The 26,367-nt window shown below is 43.8% G+C and overlaps 2 protein-coding genes across 2 annotated transcripts in view; one reads left to right on the top strand and one right to left on the bottom strand.

Moving 5' to 3' along the window:
- Window positions 1–1,940: 1,940 nt before the first annotated feature.
- LOC133382139 (CMRF35-like molecule 5) lies at window positions 1,941–11,377 on the top strand. The gene is made up of 4 exons (XM_061621803.1): window positions 1,941–2,186; window positions 4,994–5,326; window positions 10,238–10,349; window positions 10,937–11,377. The coding sequence occupies exons 1-4, from the start codon at window positions 2,045–2,047 to the stop codon at window positions 11,064–11,066; spliced, it is 717 nt and encodes a 238-aa protein (XP_061477787.1). The 5' UTR covers window positions 1,941–2,044; the 3' UTR covers window positions 11,067–11,377.
- A 12,131-nt stretch (window positions 11,378–23,508) lies between these two features.
- The window catches only part of HEATR9 (HEAT repeat containing 9), a 56,548-nt gene continuing 53,689 nt past the window's right edge, over window positions 23,509–26,367 (bottom strand). The window contains exon 16 of the mRNA XM_061613369.1: window positions 23,509–24,439. Coding sequence (XP_061469353.1) covers window positions 24,355–24,439 — 85 coding nt within the window. The 3' untranslated portion in view covers window positions 23,509–24,354. The remainder of the gene's footprint in view (window positions 24,440–26,367) is intronic.

Here is a 26,367-nt window from a genome sequence, read left to right as displayed (position 1 = left end):
CTGAACTCTGAGCTAACACATTTCTTTGAGTGCTGGCTGTCTAACTGGAGTCTTGATGCAGGAGCAATGATTTTAGCAGGCAGTTAGAGGATTTTAAGCAATGCCTTCTTCACCTTTCCTCAAAGTGAACTCAAGTATTAAAATATAGCAGTAAGTCTCCAGTGATATTCTTCCAAAGGGCACCAAATCAGGATAATTGCTGTGCCCTGGAATTTCTCACTGCTTAGATAAACAATCAAGACATTTCCCTCAGCTGGTTCTGTTGCCACTCTGTCGTGCCTCAACTTTGCCATCCGTAAGCTTTTTGCTGACATTCTTTTCCATCTTATCAGCTAGACCAAGAGTTGGGAACCTCTGGCCAGTGAGCCAATCTTGGCCCACCTGAGGGTCCCATTTGGCCCACCAAGTGTGCATTAGCTGTCAAGCAGAGTTTAAGTCCTGCTGTTTTGGCTGTGGGCATCTGTTCTGTGCTGCGAACAAGCACCCACAACAGTGCAGAATTGAACTGTATCCTCCCACTCATCAGCTGCCCCCAACATTGGTGATAGAGCATAGCCTTATCCTCCATGAATTTGTCTAATCTTCTTTTAAAGTCATCCAAGTTGATGGCTGTTGCTGCGTCTTGTGGGAGCAAATTCCACAGTTCAACTAAGCACTGTGTGAAGAAGTACTTTCTTCTGTCTGTCCGCTCCTGACTAACATGGACTAACTCCACACCTCACAAACACATCCAGTGGCGACATTCCCACCATCCCCACCATCCCCACCATCCCCACCATCCCCACATTCAACAGGCATATGAAGGAGCTGTATGTGCACCCCTTAGCTTGGGCATATAGCCCCTTCCCATGGTAACCAAACATGTAGATGGTAGGGGAGAGGGCTGCTGCATGCGGGTGTATTTTCCTCTCTACTGATGGATTGGTCCCTCATTTATATGTGCTACTTTGACATACACCCCTTCAATTGGAAATAAGGACTACAGTAATTGTTTTCAGCACTTATGGGGAGGGTGTTGAACACTTGTAACAGATTATAATATTCTGTAGAAACTCTCACTATCACGTCTACCTTAAAATGGACTGCCTTCAAGTCAATTCCAGCTTGTGACGACCCTATGAAGAGGCTTTTCCTGGTAAGCAGTATTCAGAGGGTGGTTACTATTGCCTTCCTCTGAGGCTGAGAGGCAATGACTGGCCCAAGGTCACCAAGTGAGCTTCATGGCTGTGTGGGGATTTGAACCCTGGTCTCCCAGGTCGTAGCCCAACACCTTAACCATTACACCTCACTGGCTCTCACTTCTACCTTAACTCCATGCATAAAAATACTAAAGTAAAAACCGGTAAAAACTTGTTTATTTAACAGTTGCAAAATTCAAATAAAATGTACTTTGAACACTCAGCATTAATGTATTTCAGTTCAGAAGTTGCAGCATGAGACTGGACTGGGCCATGGGTTTGTAAAAAGGGGGGAGTGACTGGCAGAAGAAGGGGAAGTGGAGGGGGGGTCAAAAAGTTGTAAACTCTCAGGCGTCCTGGGGAAATCCCATGGGATCCTAGTGCTCCACAGAAATGTGTTTGTAAAGCACTGGACTAAAAGGATTAAAAACAAAGCCTCCATGGAAGAGGTGAGGTTCAGAACTGGACTTTGAAGGATGTAGTACCAAGGAGATGTTTTGGGATGGAATCCAGGCATAAGGACCACACAGACAAAACTGTGAAGAGTGGGAGATCTTTTGGCATCTCAGGGTGGTAGAGATTGAAGGACAAAGAGTTCATTTTTAAAAAGGACAGTAATCTAGAGCGGATCAATCAATAGCTATTAACCAGGATGGTAAAAACAAAGCTGTCATCAAAGCAGTTCTCCCCCTCCCCACCTACGCACACCATAAAAGCAGAACTACACTAACCACAGTCCAGAGCATCAAGCTTACAAAGAAAAGGTTGCAAAAGAGAAGCCTTCCCTCCTTTGCATTTCTGAAGCTTTGCTTTAAGGCCAACTTGATTTGGTCAGAGAGTGTCAGAGCCTACATTCCAACCCTCGGATGCCAAAACATTGTGAGGCCACCTTGAGCTTCCTGGGAGACTTTGGCTACCGTTTAGTTCCTGCCAGCTTGAGTAGAGAAGAGAGCAGGACCATGAGGCTCTTCAAGACTTTATCACTCCTGGGCTGGCTGCTGTTTCTAGGTAAGAAATAGAGAAAGGTGGCAACAAAGCAATAATTCTTGCAGTGTGGAGCAAGACTCCATAGAGAGAGGTCAGCTGTGGCAACAGAAGACACAAGCAGAGGCAGGGGAGGGAATGGCACAAGGTAGAAAAGATTCAGTCAAATTTTTGGAGGTCACAAAATTGTCACCTGAAATTGTGACATGACTTCAGAAGGATGTGTTTCCATAGAGGCATCTTATAAAATGGCTATGTTAAGGGGAATGTAAGTTGAGTTGTTAGTGTGCATAATAACTAGTCACTAGGCACATTCACCAGGCCTCATGGAGAATGTGCACATTAACCTTCCATGAAGAAAGAATTGTTTACATTGCCTGGTCTATATACATAATCTCCAACAGGCCTTGGGAATGTGTATATATCAACTAAACTTTGTAAATTCTCCAGCCATTATGCATAATCTCCAAAAAGCCCTGGGGAATGTACATATCTCAACAGCATTTTGTATATTCTCCAGGCAACATGCACATTCTCTGGTCAATACGCACAGTCTCCAAGAAACATGCCTTTTTTTTGCTATCACTTGTTCAGAAGTGTGCAATCTGCACTCCTTCCCCCGGGCTACTTCTGGCCTGCTGCCTAATCTTACAACAGATTAGGTCAGCTGAGCAGTGGGAAGAAGGTGTGGGTCTCCAGAAAAAGATGAGCAGTCTAGCTGCCTTTTCACCATTCCCATCTGTCACAGAAGACCAAGAGAATCAGGAAACATTCTATGCCAAACAACACTAGGCTCTGGGCCATCTAGAGAAGAAACACCAACTCATGCTCCACAGAACATTTCTGAGGACACTAAGACCCCCATGGATGGGGAGGAATCCAACAACCAGCCTGAGGAGGAGGAGGAGGAAATATGTGATGATGGTCAGACATTTCCTGGGGGGGGGAGCAGAGGCACTTGTGGGCAGACCTGACAGGTCATCTCAGGAGGTGAGTTGCCTTCCTGCAGCATATATTCAATATGCAAAGGAGAAGTCGCTGAGATTCATCAAACCCACTCACTACTATCCACTCCTGCTGATTGATCCATGTGGCAACAAAAGATACAGCCAGGATAAATCTCAAATGGATCTCCAAAGGCTATGAGGCTCTGGGTAGGAAAGTGAAGGATTTGGGGGGCAAGGCATTTGTGGAGAAAGCAGGATACTGGGAGTGAACAGCTGGCATTGCAGTGGGAAAGGTTTTGTTTCTTGAACCAATATGAAGGACTTGCAGCAGAAGATAGGATACGTCTCACAAGCACTGGGAAAAAATGTGTTTGGCAGAAGCCCCACAAAGCTGATCAAGATGTTTTAAACTAAAACTTGTATGGGAAGGAGACAAAAGCTTAGAGCTAAATACTGAGCTAAGTTTAGGGACAAGAACACATGTGACAGAGGAAGGACTGTGGAGGCTATGTGCTATCATTTGCAGGTGAATGTCAGACAGAGGCTTTTTGTGTCTGTTGCTGTCCTTTTCTGCCCACTGTCCTTTAAAGACAGGAGGCTTATCTCTGATCTTAGCAGTCTGGTCCCACAACCCTAAAACTGGAGATTAGAAAAATGCTGCCTGCTCTTTGACAGTCTCTTCCCCTTGGAGGAAAGTGTCTGAGAATTTATTTTATTTAACAAGGTTTATATGCTGCTTAACAAGCAAACAAAAACGCTAAGCAGTACCTAGAAAGGAAAGAAATAGATTCGATTTGTATACAATGGGTTGTATCCAATGTAGTTGATTTGCCAGCACAAAGGAGGACTTCAGCTTGTGGGTCCGCAGAAGAAATTCTGCAGCAGAATGGGTGGGGTACAGGGAGAGGACGTGTTGTGGTGCAAGCAAAACTTTTTGCACTACTTAAACAACTTTGTTGGATACAAACTGTTGTTTATAAACAGGATTTCTAAGATTAGAAGACCGATGTTCTATTGTAACAAAGCCAAGAATTAGAGTTTTATTCTTATTTTTCTGTATTTTCTTTGTTGGTTATTTGTACTTATTTTGTTATTATGTATGTTCTTGCATATAAATATAACCCATAACAAAAACTAAGCTGTTTATATAGCATCAAGACCCGCTTCATACGGGAGAATTCTGTGAGGCTCCACATTGTGTCGGGTTTTATAGGTTGACCAGCAATTTGAACAGGGCCCAGAGACAAGTTGGAAGCCCATGCAGCTGGGCCAGAATTGGCACAATATGTTCTGATCATCTGGTCCCCTTGAACAATCTGGATGCTGAGTTCTGCACCAATCGGGCCAGAACTGGTGTAATTATGTTCAGACTGTCCGGTCCCTGCTGACAACTTGGATACTGAGCTCCATGCTACAGTTTCCAGACCATTTTCAAAGGCAGCCTTGCATAATGCATTACAGTAATCTAACCATGTGGTTACCAGAGCATAGACTACTGACACCAGGTTATCTATATCCAGATAGGGATGTAGCTAGGGCAAGAGCCAAAGCTGATAGAGGCACTCTGTGTCTACTTGTGCTTTCAGTGACAGTAATGAATTCAGGAGTACCCCCAAGCTACACAATGTATCCTTCAAAGGGAGTGCTACCCCGTAGAGAACTGGCTGAACGCCACTTACCAGAGCAACAACTTCCTAACAGTGTCTCTTGTCTTGCCTATATTTTTCATGTAAACAGCTGTCTAGAAATCTCCAGCCGTGCATCCTTATTGCCAAGGCTACAGTTCTGATCTAGCCATGGGAACATATAATTTGATCCCCCCCCCCTCGTTATACAAGAGGGATAATGGCTTGAGCTAATGCCTCATTCATTCTATTTTTTCAGGTTGTGCATCTGTTCTGACAGGTCCTAAAGCACTGAGTGGATTTCTTGGCAGGTCGCTGTCTGTGATGTGTCAGTATGATGCTGGGTATCTGGACTATCATAAATATTGGTGCAAAGGAACCTTTTGGAGTGATTGTCATGTAGTTGTTGAGACCAGAGGATCAGAGGCAGAAGTGAAGGCTAGCAGAACTTCTATCAAGGACAATCAGGCTCGTTTGGAATTCACAGTGAGCCTAAGGAACCTCACCCAGCAAGACGCTGGGGGGTACTGGTGTGGCATAGCAAAAGCAGGTGTTGATCTCGGGTTCCCTGTAGATATTACTGTTCTCCCAGGTGAGTCTCTTTTCCAAACTCTACAGGAAACTCAGAGGCAAATACAACTGAAGAGAAAGAAAATCTAGGAAGGAGATGGGCAGAACAATCCTAGCTGGGAGGAAGGGAATCAAGTGGCAGACATCCCACCATGTCCCAAGCTTGGCCTGCTCATGCTGGTCAGGGCAGGTAGTGGAATGGTTTCTTTATGTTTCTCTGGCTGACTTTTTTAAAGAGGCTTTTAAAAATATATCTAAATTTTAAAAGGCTTTTCTAGCCACCGTGGCAGACTTCTGTGGCGGCACATGCATTCTCCTCCCTCCCTTATCTGGCTCTGCTGAAGGACCCCTTTGGCCCTTTCTTATTGTGAGGTGAGGCAGCACCATCTGAGACATCTGTCTCATTCTGCCTCATTATTGGGCCAGCCCTGGTACACATTAAGAAAACAGATGCTTGCAGTATTGTCTCTTGTCACAGGCTATGGTAGCAATGAGGTCATTTAGAACAGGAATAAAGTTCCCTATCTGGAAGGACATCCCTGCAATATAGCAAATCCCCAGATCCATTTTGCAGTTACACCAGCATACACAAAACAGCAACAAAAACCTTAGACCCTCCATATGTTTTGGATGCCGACTCTCATCAGCCTCAGCCAGCATGGCCAATGGTCAGGGTTCATAGGAGTTCCAGCCAAAAAAACACCTGGAGGGCATCAGGATGGTGTTTTGCCAAGGACAAAGGTTGTTTTAGGATTCGAAGACAATAAGCACACCAGTGGAGTGGAAGTCAAAGAGTGTATTCAAAAATAATTGAAACAAACCCTGCAGGCAATAATTACATTGCTCACTTGCCAGAGAACGCTTCCTTATAACAGCAGCGGATGAATTCCTTATAGCTGGAGATGGCTGAAGCATAGCACTGTCCTGGGATCTCTGATCTATGCTGAGTTCTGAAGAATACTCCTCCTGTCCTGTGCTTTTATACTGTTGCCTTATATTGGTCTTGACTCAGGAATGTAGCAGGCAGCCAAGGGAGATAACAATGTTATTCGGCTATCCCCACCCATACCATTCCCAGGTACTTCAAGGGTTGGCAAGGTGCCAACATCCACTATCGCTGTGGGACTTTCCTGGAGTATACCCACTGTCCATCAAATTCCATTTCAGTGCAAGGCCATAGGCTAACTTCAGAGAAGCGGCCAAGAGAGATGGCCAGTTGCCTCCGTGCTGATCTAGGGCACTTAAGATGCTTGGCAACTATCCAGTGCCACATAGTTCCCTGTGGCCTTGACATAAAGCCCACAGCCCCTCAGCTGTCCTGTCTTGTGACATAAAACATTTCTATACGAGATTAACTCCTTAAAGGATTCCAGTATTGCATCACCTATTTCATCAAAATCACAATGTTCTTCCACATTTGCCAATACAGATGGTAAAGGCTGCCTTAGACTTTTTCACATTCAAAGAAAGAGTCAATAGGGGCGGGGGGTTGTCACACCAGTAAGGCTGGCCCTGAACTAATCCATCCAAACACAGAAGTGACCCAAGGAGTCCAGACTGTAGGTTGCTGTTATCAGCACACTGGGTCAACTGTTATTAGCAGTTTGCTAAGCAGGAGAAAGGCAGTGCCTCAGTGGTAGAGCATAAGTGTGCATGCAAAAAGATAGGGTTGCTAGGAGACCCCCGTTTCCCTGACCTACAATTCCCAGAGTTCCCTGTGAAGAGGGATTGACCACTCTGAGCGTTGTAGCTCTGTGAGGGCAATAGGAGTCTCTAAAAACTCACAGCACCTTTAAACTACAGCTCCCAGGATTCTCTGGAGAAAGTCATGACTATTTACAGTGGTATGATACTACTTTAAATGTGTAGTGCTGATGGGGCCAGAGATACAGACATAGGGACCAGATCCTGCAACAAACCCAGATGCCAACTCTACTCTGGCAATAGTATTACAGGACTTATAAGCGTCTTATATGACAAGGCTGGAAGGACAAACATTCACCATCTATCACACAGTGGTTTGAAGATCTCACTGCCATTTCAATGTTTGAACACATGGTGTATAATTGTCAATTTCATTTCGACACACATTTGGACAGCCTACATGAATGTATACCTTTAAAACAGGATATCATTGTCAATTGGCAATAGATTTTTGTTCTTTTTTGTTCTTTAATAATCATAGAATCATAGAGTTGTAAGGGGCATATAAAGCCATCAAGTCCAACCCCCTGCTGCACGCAGGAATCCAAATTAAAGCATACCAGACAGGTGCCTGTCCAGCTGCCTCTTGAATGCCTCCAGTGTTAGAGAGCCCACCACCTCCCTACGTAATGGGTTCCATTGTTGTACCACTCTAACAGTTAGGAAGTTTTTCCTGCTGTTCAGTCAAAATGTTGCTTCCTGCAAGTTGATCCCATTATTCTGTGTCCTACACTCTGGGATGATTGAGAAGAGATCCTGACCCTCATCTGTATGGCAACCTTTCAAGTACTTGAAGAGTGCTATCATTTCTCCCCTCAGTCCTCAAGGCTAAAAATGCCTAGTTCTTTCAGTCTCTCATCACAGGGCTTTGTTTCTAGTCCCCTGATCATCCATGTTGCCCTCCTCTGAATCTGTTCCAATTTATCTGCATCCTTCTTAAAGTGCAGTGTTCACAACTGGATGCAGTGCTCAAGATGAGGCCTAACCAGTGCCGAATGGAGGGGAACTAGGACTTCATGTGATTTGGAAACTATGCTTCTGTTAATGCAGCTTAAAATATCATTTGCCTTTTTTGCAGCTACATTACACTGTTCGCTCATATTCAGGTTGTGATCAACAACAATCCCAAGGTCCCTCTCACTTGTAGTATTGCTGAGCTAAGTATCCCCCATCTTACAACTGTGCATTTGTTTTCTTTTTCCTAGGTGTAGAACTTTGCACTCATCCTGGTTAAATTTCATTCTGTTGTTTTCAGCCCAATGCTCCAGCCTAACAAGGTCACTTTGAATTTTGTTTCTGTCTTCCAAGGTGTTAACTATCCCTCCCAATTTTGTATCATCTGCAGATTTGATAATCATTCCTTGAACCTCCTCATCCATCATATATGTTACCAAATTCTTCCAAACTACACAGCAAGTGGATTGGACTGTGAAAGACCAATCCAAATTGTGTTTGCATTTTGACAAATTTGTAGGACAGTACAATATCTCAGAGATGAGGTCAGGTCTCCTGCTCCCCTGGTGCATTCACTCTAGCTGCCCAATTTCCCTGCTTTTTAAAGATGGATAGAATATTTGTTGGCTATAGGTACATTCTTAAACTTCAAGGTTTTTTGCCTATTAGTGAGTTGTTATTGGTTTTTCTTTTCTTTTTCTTTTTTGTTTCAATTGCAAACAAATGGGGGATTGATTAATTAATTAAAATAAATGAAAAGAAATGGCAGTATTAATAAATAAGTGGGAGAACATTTGAATCTCCCCGGACACTCTGTGAGTTACCTCAGAATAGCCATCCTTGAACAAAGAGGCTTCAAAGGGAGATTGCAATGTGAAAGTGCTGAATTATAGGCACATCTCTTGATGATTTGTAACTCAAGATGACCATACATGAATCTCATGAAGTAGTCCCAGTCCACAAAAATGTATGCCATGATATATTTGTCACTCTTTAAGGTTCCACAAGGCTCTTTATTCTGCTGCAATGGACCATACTGACCACTGCAAACAAGAGAAAGCAGTGCTCCTCTGAAACATTTTGGGCATTCCTCAGTAAGAAGGCCAGTAATTATAAACAAGCATAACTGAGAGGAAACTTTCCTGCTCAGTATCGTCTTGACCAAACCTACCCTGCAATGTACAGTTGCAGACAAGTGTTGGGTGTGTAAACACCCAACGGGCATGGCCTATCTCCTGCTGTGGGCTGCATGGACTTCTGCTGCTCTTTTCTTAAAAGCAGATCACAGTTTCCTGAAGCAGCCCCTAAAACATTGCATTTGGGGACATGAGCTCTGGAACACTCCCGTATTCTCCAGTCCCTCTTTGATGCAACTTGTCATTAAAACACATCTGGAGGGCACCAAACTGGGAAGTCTGCCTTAGACTTTTTTATATTCAAAGTAAGAGTCAAAATAGGGAGGGTGGAAATGCCATATCAGCAAGGCTGGCCCTGAACCAATCCACACAAACACAGAAGTGACCCAGGGAGTTCGATCTGGTGGTGGCTGTTATCAGCACTGTTTCGGTTATCAGCTGTTTCTGTTAAGGAGGAGAAACCTAATAACGTCATCCACAACATGAGAGATCCATTCATCTGCTCATCTTTCAATGGGATATATGGCATGCCATCATCTGCCAGCAATTTCCTCTTGCATTCTACACACAGGACAAACTAGCCACCCTTTATGCAAAAGAATCTGATATCAGAAATGACAATATTAAAAAAAACTAATAGGGGAATATTTGAATCTCCCAGAACTCTCTAAGTGGCCTTAGAGTGGCCATTCTTGAACAAAGGAAGTTCAAAGGGAGATTGCAACATGAAAATGCTGAATTACAGTTCATCAAGAGCTACACCTGTAATTCAGGATAACACTTTGGGCATCTGATGAAGCAGTCTTAGGAAAAGCTTATACCATGCTACACTTGTTAGTTGTTAGGGTGCCACAATGTACAACAGCAGGAGAGGTTTGAGCATATTAGGGCACACTCTCATTTGACATGGAGCCTTACAGGCCTGGCCTATGCCTAGATTCATGGTTTTTTGCTGCTAATTTCTTGAAACGTAGACAACAACGTGATTTTTCAAGCAGCCCCAAAAACATTGCGTTTCGGAGCATGAACTCTGAAACTCTCCCTTGTTCTCCAGTCCTTCTTTGCATTTTCTAAACATATTGGCCTCTTCACTGCCTCATCCACAACTGCTTCTGATACTATCTCTTTATTTTCTTTAGCCCCCTCCTCAGATGCAGAAGAAAAAATAGCAGTTACCAAACAACCAGGCCCTGATCCCCACACGAACACTGCTGGGAAAGAAAAATTGAGCTCCAATCTTACTCCTACTAAGTAAGTATTGAGATTTTCTATTTTAGAGAATCAAGTTCCCAGCCTCCATGGCTGAAGCAATTATCTGAAGTGTGTCTAATCGCTGACAAAAGAGGATTCTACCACAGTTTTTGTTGGTCAATATCCTGCACAGCCTCCTATCACTGTCTAGTCCTCATCTCCACCCCTCTCCCTACAGAGGCCATGCACACGTTGAACCTTTTTCATGCCATCTGCTGCTGCCTTTACCAGAACTGAACTGTGCTGTTCAGACATCCTTTATAAACTAAACCACTTTCCAATATTTTTTTTCACAGTCTGTCATTCCTTCTTAAAAGGGACAGCAAGAATGATAGTACTCAATATTGTCAAGTCTGTCCCTCCTTCAGTTAAAAATTAAGATAATTTGTGGTCCAAAGAGTGATTTCCTTCCCCCCACCCCAATCCTCCGAAGAACATGTTATATATTTTCACCTTGGTGCTTTGTCATTGCACTAAATCTGAGGTAGTATTTGTGTGTGTTGTGTTAATCAACAAATCTTTATTAGCAAATACTTGGAAATAGTTTTATTGTACAGCAACGATATAACACTGTTTCTTTTATGCAGATACCTGATATATGTTCCCTTTCTGGTTTCAATCATCTTCAAAGTGCTCATCTTCTTGTGTCTGGTCTTTGCAATTATCTGGATGCACAGAAGACACCACCAGGCAAGCGCTTCAGCTGCCACACTGTGAGAAAATGCAGCACTTCCTGTCCCACAGTTGTATGAGGAAAGGGGTATCCCTGCTGCACTACAAAAGACCTTGATTCAATGACAAAAGCATCTGATGGCTAAGAACTTCCACCAAGCTGCAGGACATGAATGGCTCTTTTCTATCTGAAGAGTTAATCACAACCAGCAGGAAGAAAATGCAGTTGTCCTGTGACAAGTTGGTTTCCCCTGTCCCTCAGCTGACTGTATCACTCACCACCACTATGTTTATTGTGTCTCAACTTAAATAGGCCACCCACTCCCTTTTGGTCATAAATATGCTTGTCAAAGTAATTCTGCATCACAAAAGTTACTTTCCATGACCTTCTCAGCTAGCCTGGACATAATCCATGTTTGTCATGCTGGGGGAGGGGTTCAGGAGCTTGGGTCTCAGTCCCAGGAGGTAAAATCCTTTCAGCAAAACATTTACCCAAGAGAGAAGGATTCAAGGTGCAGCATAGTCTCTCTTTTTAGTTAATTAGTAGCTGTTTTAATTATTCTAAATATGTTTTTAATTATTTGTTTTTTTAACTTTTTTATAATTTTAATTTTTTTTAAACTGCTCAGAGGTCTTTTTACATTCAAGCAGTATATGAATTTTATTAAATAAATAAATAGCAAGGCAAGGTCAAGCATAGGGAATCAGGATAGGTCCAAAACATGATCCAGAAGCTAGGTCAGGCAACAGTCCAACTCCAAGGTCAGCAATACAGGGTGCTCATGCCACACCAAGGAATCAGAGGCCTACATTGTTTTAAGGAATGGACAACTCAAGAGAGAGACCTTATATACTGTGGCCTCCTAGATCGCACCTTAACCCAAGCTGCTGGCAGTAAAAGAGTTCAGGAATTGCTTACTCATGAGTAGACCCATTATGCATAGCTGTGTGACGACTCTGGGTCCATGGGTGTATGTTATGATGTTGCTGTTCAGTCTGAGCCCCAGCTTTTTGGTGCAGACAAAGACTGAGGGATAACTCCACTTCTTCCTCTGACAGCTCCAAGGGTTGTTCAGCAGGTTTCTCACTAGACAGCCTTTCAAGGAGATACTTAGCACTGGTTTTCAGGAGACCTTGACTACTCCTCAAGGTCCTTGATCTGGGGATTGTCTAGTTCAACTTCTGAGGATTCAAGTGTCTGGCACCAGATCAGGACTAGGCATGACAGGGGCATTCACATGTTAATTTGTACCGGGGTACAAGCCCCCTTTACCTGGGTTCAGCTGCTCTTGAGAAAGAGTCTACACATGGTGTTTGAAAAATCACCATGTGTACCTACCAGTCCCCTGAAGTAAGAAGTATTTTGTTCATGTGTTGACTCTCCCTGCATGATGTCCATGTGGAGCTGATCGTGAGCAATTAGTTTTCCTCCCCAGGGAGAGACTTGCTGTTCTGAGAGAAGGCAAAAGGAGGCAGGGAACCAGAAACCAGGGGGGGGGAGGGAGAGACAGCTTCTGAGGGCTCACACTGTAATTCTAAAAATGTCTAGTCAGAAGTAAGTCTCACTTTCTTTAATAGGGCTTACTCACAGGTAAGTGGAGTTAGGATCACCTAAAGAAAGAGCTATCCCTGTTGGAAGCTTGAGTTAGGCATGGACTCTCTAAATTGTTAGTTTTTTTTTTTTAAAGTTTGGTTTCCATTCACAGTGCAATCCTACCATGTCTACTCTAAAGTAAATCCCATTCAGTTCAATGGGACTTTCTCCCAGATGAGAAGGGTTAGGATTCCAGCCTCATAGAGGAAACAGTTGGGGGGGACAGAGAAAGGGAGGGGAGAGAGCTTGTCTATGTGTCTGCTCACAGTACAATCCTAGCCATGTTTACTCAGAAGTATGTCCCACTGAGTTCAAGTGTTAAGGTAAGTGTGGTTGGGATACGATTGCAGCATCACTTTGAGGTGAATGTAGGAAGAGGTGAAAGGACAGCAGAAAGGTAATGAAGAGAGAAAAGCTGGGGGGACCCTAGAATTCTGAAGCAGAGCTTGTGTGACCCTGTGGGCTCAGACTAGTGAAAATTGCTATCTTGAGAGAAGGTGGAAAGATGTACCAGTAATCTAGTAAAGGGGTTGGGGAGAAAGACTAGGTATCTGAAGTCACAATGCAACCCCAACCATGTTTACTCAGAAGTAAGTTCCAATGAGTTTTATGGGGCTTACTCCTGAAGTGAAAATGAAGATAGAATTGCAACCGTTAACATCTAAATTCAATTATTTCCTTTAAATACTAGGCGATTTATCAATAAATATTATGTAATTTATAAGTCTGTTAAATGTTCAATGTGTCAACATGCGGTACTTCTTGTTGCTTGCTGCAGAGTAGCACAGCTACTCTTCAGGATTGTGCCACTTCCAAAAAGTCTGCTTTAAACTTGCTCCAAATCCTTGTGGCATGTAATAATAATAATAATAGCTACAGTCATAGCTGCAATAATAAAATAAATTAATAGCTAAGTAACACATTGCAGAAATGATAGTTATCAATAAATAATAGAAACTTAGTAATAACTATCCCTTGTGTCTTAACAACATAATCCCAAACCAGCAGGGCCCCTCGTTAGGATGGGGGTGTAGCTCTCCTTTCTGTGACCCTGCCCCGGAGGGAGCTGAGGTCACCTGCCCACTCATTCACCCAGTCTCCCACCCACTCGCCCTCCCACCCCTACCTGGTCACATGCCCACCCCTGCCCTCTCACCCACTCACCCTCCTGCCCACTTGCTTGCCCACCATCCCATCCCCCACCCATTCTCTTGCCCTCCCACCTCCTGCCTCCCGCCACTTGCCCCCTCACCTGCCCCTACCCACCCCACCTGCTTGCCCTTCCAGCCCCCAGCCCCACCCGCTCACCCTCCCACCCCTTGCTCACCCACCTGCCCGCTTACCTGCCCACCTGCCTGCTTGCTTGCCCTCCTGCCCTGTGCCCACTTGCCCCTTGCCCACCCCCTGCCCATCTGCTTGCTTTCCCACCCCCGCCCGCTTGCTCTCCCACCCACCCCACACACTCACTCATCCTCCCACCACCCCCACCTGCAGATGTGTGCCATCTGCCGCAGGATGGCAGTGACAGCAACCCTGAACTTGCAGGCACCTTGCCCCATCCCCATTCAGTGAGTGGCAGTGCTGACATCACCAGGAGAGCACTGCTGTTGCAGAGTCTAGGAACTAACCTGTGTTTTACTAGAACTCCAAGAGCCACCAACTACAGCCAGCTGCAAAAGACATACATCTAGTATGAAATAACATGGTGTCTCTGAGAAGCTGCTGAGCACAGGGTTATCAGAACTGAGATTAGCTCACAGTCTTTCCACACATAGATCTATTCCTAGTTTCCACAAGTACTCTTAATTTCAGTTGTCAAATTTCCAAACGGGTGTTTGTACTTTTATTGCTGTCATTAAACAACTGGAAGCCAGAAGCTCTTGCCAATTGACTACAAATCTCCCAGCGATCTACCAACAGATTACAAGAATAATCATATGTCCTCCGAATTCACAGTGACCTTGAGGAACCTTGCGCAGCAAGATGTTGGGATTTATTGCTGTGGTATAAGATGAATAGGCTGTGATTGCAGATTCCGTGTAAATATTGCTGTTGTCCTAGGTGAGTCCTTTTGTGGACTCTACTTGAGACTTGGAGCCAAATACAGCTGAAGGGGAAGAAGTAAACCTAAGCGGGAGAGCAATCCTAACTGGGAGCAGGGAATGAAGTGACAGACAACCTACCACTTCCAAAGCACAGCCAGCTCATGAGTGTGCTGGTGATGGCAACGGCAGGGTTGTTGCCAATTAATGGAAAAAGCTAAAATGGCAATGATAATGCATGAGTTCCAAGTTTGTAAAGATTTTGGAACAGGGACCCCAGACAAACTGCTATTGTCTTAAAACTGCATCCCAATACACTGTGATATTGTTAAACTGGTTACAACAGGGAACGGGGAACATGTGGCCTTCCTGATCTTGTTGGACTCCCAACTTCCCTCCGTGAAGGATGAGTGCAGCTGTCAGACCTAAAAGTCTGATTCAGCAAGGCAATTCTTAGTTTCTTGTTTTTAAAATAAAAGAAATGCAATGAAGACAACAGCAGGAGAAGAGGGATTGCAAAAGAGAAGCATTCCTTTTTTCCATGTTTGGAAAGCTCTCATCTGTAAGTTTTGAAGTTTCCCTTCCCTACCCAGACCTTGTGAGGCCACTCGGAACTTCCTAAGAGAGGTCAGGTACCAGTAGTGTAGTGGCAAATTCAGAAGTGCAAGGTCCCTTCATAATAAACATAGCTATGCCTCCTCACAGTCACATCCCCTTCTAAGATTATACAACCTTCTAAGATCATAAAACCACCTGGCCAGGTTTGAATACTGCTTTCTCCTTCTCTGTTACTATCACATTTGACTGTCCTTTCTCATTGCCAGAGATATTGCTTGATTTACTGAATTCAGTGTCTACACATATATCTCCTGCTGCTTCCAAACTGCATGATGATGTAGATGGGATGCTACTATCAGGATTCTTCTTCTACAATTACAAAATTCTCAATCCCCACAACCTGCCTTTTTGAAGTAGGAACTAATAAAGGTTTGCTTGCAGTTGACACTCATGGGGCCTGCATAACTGACTCAGAAAGCCCTACATCAATAATGGCTTCCCCGCTCCCATTCTCATTCTCTGGGAGCTTTTTTGCTGCTGGGTTAAGACAAAGCCTGTTTTCTTAAATGAAGGAATTCATACTCTCTAAGCAGGTCACTCATTTTGCATAGGAATTTGTAACCTTATGAACTTTGTCACCTTCTAGAAGACAGGACGGGATTCCCCCCTTCTCCTATCTCCCTGTGTCGCCCCCATCCTCCTTCCTTACATACCTGGAGTGTTAGAAAAAGACAAGAGGTCTCAGCCCATTCAGGCAGTTTTTCATCATCATGATGATGTAAGGTATGGAACTTTCTTTGCTGAGTTTCCCTTCTTGGCTGCCATAGTAACACCCATAGTAACTGCATTTGGGCAGAGCTTATGAGTTTTAGGAGAAAACTTAAGCGTGGAAATTCCTTATCCTAACCTCTGGCGTTGGACGGACACTCTCTCTCTTTCTCTCGCTCTCGTAACCATTTTTATTTTCATTTCATGTTACCATGCATGCCACAAATATATACATCATTAAAAGCTGAAACACCATCACACACGCACACTTTCTCCGCCACTCTTGAATGTTTTTTTTCTTCTCCTCCTGGCTTTGGGCTGGAACAAAGGCCTTCTTTTTTTGCTGGGTTGAGAATGAGATCCTTATTAACAAACAAACTGCAGGATGTGCAGCAGAAATAGAGAGACAGAGAGCGCGCCCAAGTTCTCCCCCCCTCATTTTCCACTGTCCCTCATCTCCCTTTGTCCTGGCTGTGTTTATCCTCCTCCTCCGCAAACTCTGTTACTCACTCGCTCTCCCTTGTCTTCTCCACACTCTTCAGTTCTTTCCACACGTGCCTTCTCCCACAATAATGGATGTCCCTAGGAGCCAATCAGCAGAAAATGGGAGTGTGTTAGCCACTGAGAAGACTGACTCACCTTCCTTCACTCTGATTGGCTCCAATCAGCAAGAAAGGACAAGGAAGCAAGTTAGAAGACTCTTCTCAGTGGCTAACATACTCCCCTTTCATGCTGAATGGCTCATAGGACGCTGGAGATATAAGCACCCCACTGGCACCTGGCTGTCAAAAAAGTAAGGGGTCTAAGACCCCCTGGACAGCTACACCCTTGTCAGGTACCCTTTACCACCCTTCCACTTCAGAAGAGAAGAGAATCAGATTCATGAGATTGTGGGGGAGAATGTCTTTCCTGGATTGGGTAAGAATTCTAGAAAAGGAAGACAAATGCTATTCTAAGGCTACAGTTTACCTCCCTCCTACTTCAGCAGAGAAGAGAATCAGAATCATGGGACTGTGGGGGAGGATGTCTTTCCTGTGTTGTGTGCTAATTCTAGAAAAGGAAGACAAATGATATTCCAAGGCCACCGTTCTTGAAGTATAAGGTGGAGGTCTACAAAGAGGCATGGGGTGTTGCTATTGAAACTCCAGAAATGGAAGGCTTGAGGGATGAATAGCACAAGGCACAAAAGTTAACATGCTTTTTCTGCTGTAAATAGCTTGTATTTTTGTGTGTGCGCATTCCAGCATCACCACTGTATGGGCTGAGGGGAATTATACTGTATGGGCTGAGGGGAAGGCCACACAGCACCTTGGCAAGCATATGATGCTCTCTTCCTTTCTACATACATTGTGTGTCATGATACCATGCTCTGTTGTTGGCTTCTGGCACAAGTTCTTGCATTGGTTGGCATGCCTGTTTTTAAATTCATTGTTTTGTCTGCTGAACTTTTTAAAACTGATTTGTTCTTCATGATCACCCCCTTCACTGATCAGCTGTTCAGCAGACAGGTTGATTCAGCAGGGTGCTGCAGTGCCTCTGCTGAGGCATTGATGGGAGGGGGGAGGCATCGCAGCATCTTGCAGAATTAATCCCCATGTCGGTCAGCAAGGGGAAGGAGACATGTGATCTCTTTCCCCTGCCCCTCTCCTGGCTATATGTTTAAAAAGTTACAGAACACCACTTTAATTCTGAGCTGAAACTACATATCATCAGTGATCTGTATTCTATTTGAAAACTCAGCTGTCCTAAATTCCCCACTTCCTTGAATTTTGTGATACAGTTCTCCAACCAAAAAAATGTTTCAAAAAGCATATATTAGGGAGAAATGCACATGAAAATCCTTCTATTCATGAAAAAATGTACAAAGTGCATTATATAAAGCATGATTGCTTGCAAAAATACGTATATTGAGTGAGATGCGCATGAAAATGTATACAAATTCTCACTCTGGCTTTTTAAAAGGCAAATTGATACAGAAATGTGGAGAAAAACCAGAAAGTGAGACAAACCAAAAGATTGAGCCATAACTACACTAACCTTGTCGGATAGGGGCGTACATGTTTATAGACAATCCTTCAATCTAAAACAGCTACTTACCAGCAACAACAGGCCATATAACAGAGATTTGGACACAGGGACAGAGCCTTTAACAACCTCAGATGCCAGCTCTGTCACCCTGTCTACTCTGCTAATACTATTACAGGACCTAATAATGTTGTCTGCAACATCAGGCATTAATTCAGCAGCTCATAGTACTGACTAATGCTGACTAATGTGTTGTCTGATGGAATAAAGAAATAAATGAAACAGTGAAATGTAAAATTAAAGAGGTAGAAGAAATGAGAAATGTAAAAGTAAAACTGTGAAAATATGAAATGTAAATGTACATGAGAGAAACAGAACAAATGTATGTATGCTTATGTCTATTTGGAAGGTGGGGGAATGTTGGTAGCTGTGAAATGAAGCTGTTCCAAACAGACACAGGGCTGTCACCAAGCATGACTGGGCTCTTGGGTACCATCCTGCCCCAGGCCCGCAGTGCATGCACGCACACCCCACCTACCTCTCCCATAGCCTCACATTAATGCTGTGCGCGCTGTGATCATGCCTACCATCAACCAAGATGGCTGCGGGAGCTTCCCTAAGGGGCTGTTACCTCCACTGCCATCTTGGTTGATGGCACACATGTGTGTTATGCCTTCGCCGCCATCTTGGTTGATGGCATGCATGTGCGTGCAGCACACACAGCATTCACAGCAATGGAAGAGGTAGGTGGGGCATCTGTGTGGGCTTATTGAAGCCCGCATGGTCTGTATGGGGGGCTGCCTGGGCACTCCCTCTCTGCAATTTGCAGAGTCAATGTTGCTGCGGATCACGGAACAGGAGTGCCCTCCTCCCACCCTAAGGCAGGGGTCAGGGGCCCCTCTGGGATGTAGGGGCCCTCAGCCAGGGTCCGATGTGGCTGCTCTCTGGCACCAGCCCTGTATATGTATACACACAAACACACACACACTAGGGATGGAAAGCTCTGCCTATTTTGGTTCTCTCAGTTTCTCATTTTTCCAATATTAAATTCAGTAGAATCCCCCCACATTTCTGCAGCAATTTGCATTTTTTTAAAAAATATACAGTATACGTGAAAATTCTTCAGCATTTTAGCACAATTTTTCCTAAGAAACACATTTTTAGGCAGTTTTGACTAATGTACACATTTCTGCAAGTCTTTTCTCATCATAGAATGCATTGTTGCATGTTATTTTCATTCATATACTCACCTTTATCCACCTTTACCCCTAATATATGTATTTTTATTAAAAGGTTTGGTTAGCGAACTGCATTGCAAAATTCAAAGAAGTGCGAACTTTTAAGAATAGCTGTTTCAGTTTTCATATTGTTTTGAAAAGTGCGAATTTGATAGATTCAACCTAAAATGCAAACTGAATTGAAATTCTCATCCATCCCTTATACACACACACACACAATGTAAAGAGACTATACAATACAGGCATACCCCGCTTTAACATACGCAATGGGACCGGAGCGTGTATGTAAAGTGAAAATGTACTTAAAGTGAAGCAATTGTCTATGCATGTACTGCACAGCAATCGCCACTAGATGGCAGCGGCGTCATGCCATTAAGTGTCCGTTATTGCGAAGCATGCGAACGTTAAGTGGGGTATGGTGGCGTATGGAGCATGTACGTTATAGTGAGGCGACGTTAAGTGAAGCGACGTTAAGCGGAGTATGCCTGTATAAGAGAGTTCAGTTTTCTTCCCTTAAGAGCATATTTTCACTCACTCACTCACTCACTGCAATACATGCATTTTTCCCGAATATATGTATTTTTGTAAACATTGGTTGGTTGAACTGCATCACAAAATCCAGATAAGCTCAAACTTTGAAAGATGACTGTGTTTCAGTTCTCATGTTGTTTCGGAAAGTGCAGATTTGATCAATTCAGCTTTAACTGAGAACGGAATCAAATTTCTCTCCCATCCCTACTAAAGGATATGGTATAGCCTTTGCCAAGCTGGTGCCCTCCAGATGTTTTACACTACAACCCTCATCAGCATCAGCACAGCTGAAGGAGTTGTAGTCCAAAATATCTGGAGGGCACCAGACTGGCAAAGGCTGGCATAGGCTTATACAGGATGAGATGCATTAACACAGTCACAATTAATAGCATCAGAATGATCTGAATTCTCGTTTCTGAGAAGTGGAGGAGAAAAAAAGAAATGGAGAAGTTCTGAATTTATATCAAAGAAAATCAGATGTGGTGGAAGTCAGTATTAAAATATCCCAGTGTGTCATCACCACAACAATGCATCTGATAATGTTGCCAAGACTTCAATACATGCCAGGTCTCATGCTTAATACTTTGTTTTTACTGGCATGTTTACAATTTGGCAGGCTGATAGTTATCTTGTTGAGTATCAAACATATAATCCAGTCTATGCTTGTCTTCTAGGATGTAATATAAGCCAAACAAGCCCACAAATACTTCAGTGTTTCTTTCTTCATTGATTGCCAGTATAATTCCAGAGTTGTCATATCTCAGCCAATGGAGCAGATGAGTCTGTTAAGAATACTGTTGCAACACTTTAGGCCTTTTCAGATTATTACAAAGCTCCTCCCTGGAATTTGTTTTCTAAGTCCCGTTCACTTCCCCAGATGTCTACCCACAATACTCAAGATGCTCATAATGAGGACACCATTCGTGACCATCCCCCAGACCCTGGTGGGACAGGACTCTACAGGATTGTTAAGGTCCTTCAAGAAAATAATGAAAAGAAAGGTGGGGTAGAAATGTAATAAATAAATAAATAATAAAATAATAAAACGACTATGAAGAGTTAAACTCCCAAGAAAAAGTAGGAAGAAAATGTATAGTGTAATGTATAGAAATAGTATTCTTATTGGTCAGCATTGGTCACTGCTAGAAATGGTGAACAGATCCAAGTCCATTGTCACCAGGGCAAAGGAGAGATATTGGTCCCTCAGGGATAATCCAACCCCCTTCTTTGTATTTTTTGCTTTCATTTAAAAAAGGAAAAGAAGCATCAAGCCCTTTTACTTACAGATCTAAAAGGATGGCAACATCCTAGAAATCAGAGAACTGTAGTTTTAGGAGGGACCTTGGAGATCATCAACCTCCTGCTCAATGCTGTTTTAAATACCTCCAGCAAATACCAGTGCTTAAATACCTCCAGTGAAGAAGAGCCCACCACTTCCTGAGGAACAAAGCAATCCAAATGATGGGTAGGCAGCAGAGGGTGGAGAAGGAGCCGACGGAAAGCTCCACAGCATCCACTTGCCACTTGGGAGCTGCCAGCCCTGCTGAGTGCCTGCTCCATCAGAAGCTGCACACGGGAGCCGGATGGGAAGAGCCAACTCCCACGAACTGGTCTAGTGAGGAGTAAGTGATCCCCATAGGCCACCACTGTAATTTTTTTTACTGTGCTGGTCTATTAACTGATGGAATTATCATGGGGATCAAGACCCGGGGAGCACTCAGAGGGGAATGTGGAAGTTCTGTAAGCCCTCCCCTCACAGCTCCTCCCCTGCCATGCCCCCAGAACTTCCCCTTTTCAGGCTTCCACCGGCTCTCCATCTGCTGGGCTGGCCATCTCCGACAGACCCCCAACAGTGGTGGCACAGCAGCCAGGGCCTTGCCTGTGCCACAGGAGGTCTGCCAGGAACCTGCCAGCTCAGCCAGGGGTCCACTGCATCCAACTCCCCCCAGCCCGGCAAAAATATGAGTTGGATTGCGCCCAAAGTATACTCCACTGCCAAACAGCTTTTACTGTTAGAATGCTTAGCTGAAATCTACTTCCCTGCAATATTCCACCCATTTTTTGCCCTTTGGAGCAACAACCAAACAAATCCCCATTGTTCCCTAAGAACCAGATTCCCATCTTTTGTATTCTGACAGATGAGTACAAAAGCACAGAGATGACTGATAAGCACTTAAAATTAAAGATTGTTTAATTAAAAACATTATTTATTTATAAAGTATATATGTGCTGCCCTCTGGCAAAACATTTTAAAATGATACAAAACAATCATTAAAATGACTGGCTACCCACATTTTTTTTTAAAAAAAACAGCTCCATAAGGCTTATTGGCACAAAAAAGTCTCCAAGAAAACCCTGGAAGTCCAAAGCCAGGATGCCTGCCGAATCTCTGCAGGCAGGAAAGAGTGTTCCACAGTATGGGACCAGCAACACTAAACGCGCAACCTGGTTGAGGCCAGCTGGGCCTCTGACAAAGGGGAATAAATAACTTTTATTGGAAGTCACTGCTTTGCTCCTCAGATACAGGCATGCCTACAAAATGTCTCAGTGCATCCCTCATCACATTTGGGGTAGTAAGGTAGGTATCCTGAAGAAGCAGTGCCCAGGTGTCACTGTTATCAGTGGCTACTACTAGTGATGATGGCTATATATATTACCACAAATATCTGGGGCAGCATGTTTACAAATATCAGTTGCTGGGGCACACGAGCAGGGGAGTGCTATTGTGCTCATGTCCTGCTTGTGGGCTTCCCATAAACACCTGGATGAACAGAATGCTCAACTGGATAGGCCTTTGGACTGACCCAGCAGGGTTCTTGTGCCACCTATAGGCTGTATAGGGCTTGCTCCACTTCTCGTTGCATTTTTCATTTTATTTTATTTCAGACTTTGGAGGAGAGAGATGAGGTGTCTTATGCCACACTGGATATTTCAGATCAGCAACAGCAGACCATCTGTGAAAACATAAACCTCCCTAGGCCAGCTAGGGTTGCCAGGTTCAGGGCCTGAGACTGATCCTGTATCTTTAGGAGAAGAGAAAGTCAGCCAAGTTCAGGTGTTCTTGCAACACAGTAATGGGAAAAACCACAAGGTGGAATTCCCCCTTCCCCCTGCACAACTTTTAAAGATACAGAAGACCTCTTGGTGGCCAAGCCCACCCACAGCCACCTACTCAGGAGGTTTTTTATGCAGAGGTGACAAAGAAGCCTGGCCATTAAAAAACACAGACATCCCAAAGTGTTTTTCTCAATGAATTGAATTGTCATGTTGAGTTTTTTATCCAGATTCTAGACCACTTCTCTAAATCAGAGCCCCTTTTCCTTTAAAAGAGTAATGGGCAATGAAATGGAGGTGAACCACAGCTCTGCTTCAACACAACCACCTGCTGGTGATCTGCAGAGTGACCACAGATCCTGCTAGTTACAACAAAAGGAAAATAGTGGATCTGCATTAGCTGGAACCACACATGGCAGGAAAGTATATGCCAGAGAGGTAAATATCACTGGAAGGGGAAGGGAAGTTTTAGTGTACTTTAATGGAGGAGTATGTGTTTTTTATCTGTGGATTATCCTCCCCAAAATGTTTTGTCTCGTACCTATGATATGGCGTTTTTTGTACCAGGTGTCTCAGCCTCAGAGGAAGGCAATGGTAAACCCCCTCTGAATACCGCTCACCAAGAAAACCCTATTCATAGGGTCGCCATAAGTCAGAATCGACTTGAAGGCAGTCCAATTCATTTCAAAGACCTTTGTATTATCTCGTATCTTTCCGTTTCAATTAAATGTTTTTGTGCATTTAGAACTCACCACAAATTTTTCTCTCTCTCTCTCTCTTTTTGGCTTGTACTCATATTTATTTTATGCTGGTTTATTTTATGCTGTTTTTGGTAAAGTTTTATGTTGGTTTCTGAGTTATGTCATTGGTATTGAGATTTTACTGACTTAATTATATTTGTGTATTTCCCTGATTTCTGTAAACCACCCAGAGGACTTCGATCAATGGGCAGTTTAGAAATGGAATAAAATAATAACAATAATCTGTATCATAGAATCTGAATCCATGGTGTGAATTTCAGCTTCCTGAAAATCATAGGCTCTCCTGTTTATTTTTAAACACGTTTCTGTTTCTCGTGGTTACACTACAGGGCTAAGTTTGAAAAGAAGAAACTCAGAAATCAACAAAGGACTTTGGGCAGACTTCCCTATAGTCAAAAAGGAAAAATGATATACCCTGCATGGCTATTTTTCACTCCTTGTTTAGTTCCTGCCCCAGCGGATCCAGGAGTGGAAATAACCCTGATGATTTGCTTACAATGACAGGAGCAAGCTGAACATGGCTTGGAAATATATCAGCCACATGGTAACCTACAATCAAACCGTCTGTAGCAACCAGATGGCCTGAGAATCTGCTTGACTCTCCAGATGCCTGTAACTGCTGAAGAAATACACTCTGTGAACAGGCTTACTTGAAGAAATCATTCCTCACACACACCTTGCCGCTGTGCTGCACACTGGAAAACCAGAGGCCATGTTTTAATCCTGCCGCTGTCATTATCCAGAAAGAAAGAAGACGAAGTCTCAGTGGACTCTGTAACATTGGAGCATATACTCTTTCTGGGCCTCAGAGACTTTCTCAAGCATCTTCAAGGCTTTGGCACATTCTCTGTAAGGGGAGGGAGAGGCAGGGAGAATGCAGAGGAGAAGGAAAGTGAACAAAACCCTTTAGGGATCCATGTTTCTGAATACCCAGTTAGTAAATTACCTGCCTGCAGAGACTATGCTCCCCCCACTGTTTTTCTTTTCTTTTTTGCAGTGTTCATTTGTTGTTATATCTCGCTTGGGAAACCTGATGCTGAACTAAGAATTCTGAAAGCAGGGATTCCAGACCCCAGTCCATGGCCCCAACTGACAATTTGTTAGCATCCTCCATCACTCTTGTAACTGTGATCCACTTTATGCACACCATACATACATCCACATGTGCAAACTATCAAGTCACTTTCACTATGATCCAAGTCTGCAGTGGGTATTGAACTGGTCAAATAAATGGTCAAGGAATACCTAATCACTTTGAACAAGTTCAGATCTCCAGGGTCCGATGAACTGCATCCTAGAGTATTGATAGATCCACAGTTGGCTACAGAATCATATTCAAAGAGTGGTTATCAATGGTTCCTTCTCAAACTGGGGGGAGGTAATGAGTGGAGTACCGCAGGACTCAGTCCTGGGCCCAGTGCTCTTCAACATTTTTATTAATGATTTGGATGAGAAGGTGCAGGGAATGCTTATAAAATGTGCAGATGATACAAAATTGAGAGGGATAGCTAACATCTTGGAAGACAGACAAAAATTTCAAATGCATCTTGATAGGCTGGAGCATTTGGGCTGAAAACAACAGAATGAAATTTAACAGGGATAAGTGCAAAGTCTACACCTAGGGGAAAAAAAACCCCAAATGCACACTCGTAAGATGGGGGATATTTGGCCCAGCAATGCTACATGCGAGAAGGATCTTGGGATTGTTGTTGATCACAAGCTGATTGTGAGCCAACAGTGTGATGCGGCTGTAAAAAAGGCAAATGCTATTTTAGACTGCATTAAGGTTAAGGTGTTGGACTACAACCTGGGAGACCAGGGTTCCTATCCCCACATAGCCATGGAGCTTACTGGGTGACCTTGGGCCAGTCGCTGCCTCTCAGCCTCAGAGGAAGGCAATGGTAAACCCCCTCTGAATACTGCTTACTATGAAAACCCTATTCATAGGGTCACCATAAGTCGGAATCGTCCTGAAGGCAGTCCAATTACAATTAAACAGAAATAAAGTTTCCAAATTGTGTGAAGTATTGGTTTCTCTCCATTTGTCACTGTTAGGCCTCATCTTGAGTACTGTGTCCAGTTCTGGACACTACACTTGAAGGATGCAGAGAAACTGGAACAATTTTAGAGGAGGACAATGAGGATGATCAGGGGACTAGAAACAAAGCTCTATGAGAGACTGAAAGAACTGGGCATGTTTAGCCTGGAGAAAAGAAGACTGACAGGAGATATGATAGCACTCTTCAAATAATTGAAAGGTTGCCAATCAGAGGAGGGCTGGGATCTCTTCTCAATCGTCCCAGACTGCAGGACATGGAATAGTGGGCTCAACTTGTAGGAAGCCAGTTTTTGACTGAACATCAGGAAAAACTTTCTAGCTGTTACAGCAGTACAACAATGGAACCAATTACCTGGGGAGGTGATGGGCTCTCCAACACTGGAGGCATTAAAGAGGCAGCTGGACAGGCACCTGACGGGTATGCTTTGATTTGCATTCCTGCATTGAGCAAGGGGTTGGACTCGATGGCCTTATAGGCCCATTCCAAATCTACCATTCTACGATTGTATGGCAACCTCAGGAATGTCAGTCTGGGAGTTAGCCTGTGTGTCACCAACCAACTCAAACCAAAGGAGGGAACTGCAGGGAGACCAGATAAGGAGCCTCCTTACAACAGTAAGTCAAAGTAGGTGGTGATGCAACTAAGAGGCCAACTCTAAGCTGGTTAGAGACTGCAGTTGCTTCACCCTGAACTTCACAACTTAACTTCTGATACA

This window comes from Rhineura floridana, chromosome 3 (assembly GCF_030035675.1).
Source record: "Rhineura floridana isolate rRhiFlo1 chromosome 3, rRhiFlo1.hap2, whole genome shotgun sequence".
NCBI lineage: Eukaryota > Metazoa > Chordata > Lepidosauria > Squamata > Rhineuridae > Rhineura > Rhineura floridana.
This window is presented reverse-complemented; position numbering and strand designations above follow the sequence as displayed.